The sequence below is a fragment of the Acinonyx jubatus genome, chromosome C2 (genome assembly GCF_027475565.1).
Source record: "Acinonyx jubatus isolate Ajub_Pintada_27869175 chromosome C2, VMU_Ajub_asm_v1.0, whole genome shotgun sequence".
Classification (NCBI taxonomy): Eukaryota; Metazoa; Chordata; class Mammalia; order Carnivora; family Felidae; genus Acinonyx; species Acinonyx jubatus.
This window is the reverse complement of record NC_069384.1, coordinates 141,231,801-141,238,128: the sequence shown is the minus strand read 5'-3', so window position 1 is coordinate 141,238,128 and position 6,328 is coordinate 141,231,801. Positions and strand designations below refer to the sequence as shown.

The following is a 6,328-nucleotide window of genomic DNA, read 5'->3' as shown; positions in this document are numbered from 1 at the left end:
ATTTGGTGTGGAAAGTTCGAGGAGATGAGGAATACTATTTGCCGAAAAACATACGTTCTGAATGTCATAGCACAAAAGTTTGGGAGGGATTGGAGCTGTGAGAAATTGGCTCAGGGGAAAGGAACTGTAGAGTCATGTGGGCATGAGAAGATTGGAGAGGCGAGTGACAGAGGGGCTTATGTCTTGGACACAATCAAGGATCGCAAGAATGGGAGGAGCGGCGGGGTTAGCCAGCTACATGACTTGTAAGAGAATTAATCTCGGCAGTTGCCCAGGAAATAGGGGGCCCTGAAGGCTCTTGATTGGCAGGGGCAGATTGGGAAAGGAGAAGCAAGCGTCTTGGATGATTCCGTCTTCTGATTTGGGAAATTGAAAAGGCTGTAGTTTCATGAATCAACACTGGGCACATAAGAGGAAGAGCCAACGTGAAGAGGAGGATAATGACTTTGAGCTGAGACCCAGTGGGGTGACACACATGGTGGACTGCCATGTGGCTAGAACTTCTGGAGGTTGAGAGTGATGCCTGGGCCCGGCTCACGGTGCCAGGACAGAGCGGGTGTTTGAAGCCACAGGAAAGGATACCGCTGTCCAGCGAGAGTGTTTAGGGTTAAGGATGGCTCTATGAAATGTGCATCATCATCATCATGTTTCAGAGCTCAACTGAACCCACTGTCACATGCTATCATTATCTTTATTTTACTGTCCAGATACTCACTGGGCACTTTGCGTTTACTTTCCTTGCAGTGTAGGGTTGTTGTTGTTGTTTCTCATTTTGTTTTTGCCATTTGTGTTAATGTCTTGTTTTTATAACCACCTAGTAAGTTTCTGAAGACATGGGTGGAGATTTTATTTCTTTTGGCTTGAGCACAATGCCGGTCCTATTGTATGATACACGGTATCTATTTGCTGGTTAGTAGGTTTTTAGCCAGACCAGTGGGCTCAGAGTGAGGCTCTGACTTAGAACAGCGGGTCAGCGAACTCTGACCTGCAGGCTAAATTTGGCTCCCTGCCCGTTTTTGTAAATAAAGGTTTATTGGAACATAGCCATGCCCTTGTGTTTTTATGTATTGTCTGTGGCTGCTTTTGCATAGATTGGCTCGGTTGGGTGGCTGGCAAAGCGTAAAACACTGGCCTGCAATCCAGCCCCTTACAGAAAACATATGTTGACCTGTGACTTGGAAAATGTTACAGGGATGCAGTGATGATGGCTCTAGTCGAAATGTGAAGTCAATAACCCGCCATGCCGGGGTTCTCATTCTCCTCCTCCCCCTCCCCTTTCAGATTAACCGCAGAATTACTGCGCCTACTTTGTGCTGAACCCCAGGTAAAGGAACAGGTGAAGCTCTATGAGGGGGTACCCGTCCTCCTCAGCCTGCTCCACTCGGACCACCTGAAGCTGCTCTGGAGTGTTGTCTGGATTCTGGTTCAGGTTTGTGAGGACCCTGAGACCAGTGTGGAAATTCGCATTTGGGGAGGCATCAAGCAGCTTCTTCATATTTTACGAGGGTGAGTCAGAGGGGGCCTTTGGCCTACTCTGCCCTAGTCACTGAAGGCCGGGGAGCCTGCCATCCAAGGGCACAGTTAGTACATTGGCACATTACCAGCTAACTTCCTCCTGCTCCTTGGCCATTGCTGTCGTGGACAGTCATTTATCCTTGTCACAGACGTGCGTGAGCTCAATATCAGGGGCATGCATCTTTTAAGCTTCTTGGGAGCCCTCAAATATTTATCTTTGAAAAACAAGCCTCCAGTTCCGTACCAGGAATATAGAAGGCCATCAGTCTGCAAATGTAGATTGAATGGAGACCCAAGAACCTGAAGAAAACATTTATCTTGCCCCCTTTTTCTTGACGTGCTCTATGCGTATTGTAATCCCAACAAATACAGTAATGTTCCTTTGAATTTGCTATTTTCCTAAGATGTCTGCATCTGCGTATATGTCATTCATCTACAAAGAGAAAGCAAAACCTGCAATGAGAGAATAGAGGAATAACCCTTAGGTAAAAGGGGAGAAGACATTATTTATCAAATGATTAGCATGTGCTGACCCTGGTCCAGTTGCCCTTCTTTCCTCTCTGATCTTTCTTGCCTGAAGGTGGGCTAGCACCTTATCTGTCGTTCAAAAGTAGAATTCTAATGACACCCAAGACTTGAGCGTGGAGAAGGAATGGTTGGTTAAAATAGTTTCAAATTGAAATTTTCTTGAAGTATGTGGCAATAAGTGTGTATTAGATATATTGAAGTAATGCATAAGGATATCTTTTGGTATGTCGGTGGGAAAGTTCTAGTAACTACAATTATCATAAGGCATAATTCAGCCTTATAGGTACAGAATCAAAGTTGAAAAGGAGCACGTCTGCCTGAAAGGAATCACACTTGTAATCCATGGTACATAAATAAAGCTCACTCTGATAAAAGCAGAATGACTTATTCTTAATACGAGCAGATATTATCAAATCAGTATTATTTAGACTTTGTGCCTGTTGTACCTCTAGGGATATTATGGAACTCCATGTTGTCAACTTCATTTTCTGTGAGGACGTTTCCAAGTATAAGAACAGACTATAGAGATGTGAACAATAGCTTTGTTAATGATTTCTGTCGTTACCAAACCAAAGGAAAAAAAATAGAAACTGTTGACAGTGTACTCACTTCTACGAATATCATAGGAATATCTCAATTTATAGTACAAATTATAAATCTCCCATTTGTACTGTGGCATAATAAGCTAGCTCCTTGGACGTTTAGCAAAAGTTTTTTATTTTTTTGTTTGTGTGTGTAGAATGCGGATGGTAGTGGTGGGCATTATGATTCACCAGTACGCCTAGTGCAATAGCTATGGACCACCCTCTCAGAGGGTACTTATTTTCCTTGATGACAAAGCGAATTTCTACCTGGTTAAGCAGCACTTCAAAGATAAAACCTGCCTTTTTTACCACTTAGAATTCAGTTTAATACAAGGCAGCAGTTTTCCTGTTTTGCTCAAGATGTAACCATCCTTAATAGAAAAGAGTTCATGCATGTGTGGAGAGTCATTTTGCCAGTCCATTTCTATGGTGCAACGTTAGAAAACTGTTCCCTGGGAAAATGACATATGTCAACACTCATTCTAAGTTAAATATGTCTCAGTGCTCTGGGAGAATTTATTACCCCAGCTGGGTAAACACTGTCCTCTCAGAGCTTGTGCCTGCCCCGGAGCTGCCTGGGGCGGGTACAGGGGGTGGAGGTTGCCAGATTGTCTGCCGGCTTGAGTATGAACAGGGATTGTTGTCAAGGCAGTTTCCAGAAAGCCTGTTCACGCCCATTCACCTACAATCCTAAACTCAAGAGTGGTTCCTAAAAGGCTGTATACTCGAGTAGGGGGAATGATCTCTAAAATTTGAGTTTTAACATAATTTTGTTGACAGGTAAGGTCACCAGTTGTGACTGTCCATACACCTTAGCTCCATTACCTTCTCAATGCTAGTTGAAGGCAAGGCACTAGTGGGCTCTGATGACACGGGAGGGAAGCCAAGGAGACTCTATGTTTGTTAGATTTAGGCACAAAGAAATCCAGATTGAGCTGCTGCCGTAAAAAATAAGTAAATGAAAAAAATATGGTATTCACATACAACAAAACAGAACAAAACAGATAAAAGACATGAAGAATCTATTGTAGAAGATGTTACCTTGAGTAAACAGAAAAACAAAAGCTTTATTTTATCAAAGATGTTAAACGGAACATGACATTTATGACCCGAGATTAAAGATGAGATGCTAGGACAACAGAAAGGGGAGGAGAGAGATTGCAGAGCTAGGGAAAAGGCAAGGACTGAATAATCCACAGAACTGAGATGTTCATCAGAGTACCAGACAGAAACTGGAATTAGTACAAGGATAGGGCAAGCTTGAAAAAAATTGCACATAATGTGGAGGAAAAAGTCAAAGGAATGAGAACCATTAGAGAAAGAAGGATATGGTTTGCAGAAGATGAGTTTTGAACTTGTGGATACTTGATATCCTGGGTTAAAGAATAAAGCAGAAGGAATAAAAAAAATTCAAAGATGTAATAGGAGAGACCTTTACCAAAATAAGATTGGAATTTCTTGGAAAAAGAAAACTCAGAATGATGAAGACCGAAATGTAGTCAGGTGTATTGATAGCAGCAGAATAGAGTTGAAAAACAAAGGTGGACATGTGGAGCAGTGGGGAAATGACAGTCTTTTCAATGAATAGTGCTGAGTCAGTTCAGTAACCATTAGGGGAGGAGGAAAGGAAGGATGGAAGGAAGGGGGAGAAGGAGGGAGGGAGGGAAGGAAGGAATGGAGGAAGGAAGGAAGGAAGGAAGGAGGGAGGAAGGAAGGAGGGAGGGAGGGAAGGAAGGAGGGAGGAAGAAAGGAGGGAAGGAAGGAAGGAGGGAGGGAAGGAAGGAAGGAAGGAAGGAAACAAAGGAAAGAAGGAAATGAAGAAAGAAAAAGGGGAAGGAAGGAAGAGAAAAGAACCCTTACCTCACACCACACTCAGAAATCCATTCTAGGTAGATTAGAAGGTGAAACAATAAAGATAACACAGGAGAAAACTTCACTACCTGGGAGAGGCAAACATTTCTTAAACAGGACCCACAAAGTACTGACCATGAAGGAAAATTGATAAATTGTGCATTAACTTTTTGTTTTCAGAGACAGAAATTTTGTTTCTGATCGTTCTTCCATCGGCAGCCTGTCGAGTGCAAATGCAGCAGGCAGGATCCAGCAGCTTTATTTGTCAGAAGACCTAAGCCCTCGGGAAATACAAGAAAATACTTTTTCTCTTCAAGCAGGTACTTATATAATACTATTATCTTATACTACTTGATACTGGTTAGCATATTGTTTTATTCTGTTATAAAATTAGTGTGATAATATTAATTAGGCACAATCCATGTAGAAGTCTGAAACTTCCTGGTACTTGTGTTGGGCTTGCAGGTTAGTGATGCCACAAACTTTTCTCTCCCTTCCACATTCTGAACACATTGAGAAGTCAGCATAGAAGTCAGTTATAAAGAGAGCAGAATATTAGCTTTATTATCGGTAAAGCTGGAGTAAAGAATTCAGCTTGCTATGTGGCCAGAATCATGGTTCCTATACTTTCTAGATCTCAGAGCACCCTCCTTAAGGGAGACTGTACAATGCACATACTCGTTCCCTGGGGGCAAGGGAATGCCTTCCTTATTCCACGTGAGCTCCTAAGGAGAGGACAGAGCCTCTCTTGCCACACAAAAGCAGAAGCAAGAATGTATGCGCACACTTTTGGCAGTTTGGCACAGCCCCGAACAAGGTTCACACAAGGGCACCTGGCCTTTGCGACAAGTGGGGCTTCGGTGCTGCTGATCAAGCTGGGTGCCTTGGGGTGGCTAAGGAGGGGAGCAGAGAGGCACTGGTGGGTCAGCAGGAGGGCAGGCAGGTCCCAAGAGGAGAACAGATGTGTCATGGGGAGGACGAGAGGGGGTAGGAGAAAGGCAGGTGTTCTATGCTCCCTAGTATTTCCTCCTGAGGACTGGGGAAGTTTCTTCACAGGCATATGAAGTCAGGGAAATAGGATCTGCTCCTCGAATTGCCGTTTCTGCTTATTCTGAAGGACTCCATCTCAGTATAAGGGCACTTGCTGGGGGTTTCCTGTTTGAAGTCTCCCCAGGAAATGTAATCGAGCTGACATCAGAGTTCTGGGATTTCTAGGCCTCTCTCAAAAAGTGGATGAGATCCATGGTGCTGGAAGTCAGAGGGGCAGTTACCCCCATGTTTGGTGGTAGGCAGATTATTACCTGGGAAGGGGCACGGGGGGCCCTTGGGAGCTGGAAGTATCCTATCCTATTTATTCATCATAACGGCAGTAGTTACAAGGCACGTAGATATGCAGTATCTCACCAGACTGTACACTTAAGATATAGCTACTTCATACAGCTTGTTTTATACTCCAATAAAAGGGAAAAAATTTTAAAGTTAAAAACATAAGTGCTTAGAAGTAGGGTCTGAGTTTTTGCTCGACCCACTTTGATGGCCACGTGGCCTTGGACAAGTGCCTTCACCTCTGCAGACTTCAGTTTTGCTCATGTGAAAGAGTGGCGGTCACCATGATATCAGTGTTAGAGGGTTATCGTAGAATGATACGAGGATATACAGAATGCCTGTCGCCCAGTGCAGGGCTAGCACGAGGGTCGCATAAATGGTGCTGTAGGGTCAGCATATTTTTGGTAGACAAGAAGCAGTTCAGTACAGAACGTCTCGGAAGGCTGCCATGGTGGCTGTAAGGAGGCGGGAGGGGTAGTGCTCAGGGTGTGGGATTTAACATCTGACACACCGCACTTGGACTT

The 6,328-nt window shown here is 43.9% G+C and overlaps 1 protein-coding gene across 20 annotated transcripts in view; it reads left to right on the top strand.

Moving 5' to 3' along the window:
* The window catches only part of NEK10 (NIMA related kinase 10), a 229,878-nt gene that overhangs the window by 50,509 nt on the left and 173,041 nt on the right, over positions 1-6,328 (top strand). For all 20 annotated transcript variants that reach the window (XR_008298033.1, XR_008298034.1, XM_027040905.2 and 17 more), the window contains 2 exons: positions 1,282-1,506; positions 4,659-4,798. Coding sequence is in view for 18 of the 20 variants with exons in the window: in XM_027040905.2 (XP_026896706.2) it covers positions 1,282-1,506; positions 4,659-4,798 (365 nt within the window). In the remaining 2 variants the exon portion in view is untranslated. The remainder of the gene's footprint in view (positions 1-1,281; positions 1,507-4,658; positions 4,799-6,328) is intronic.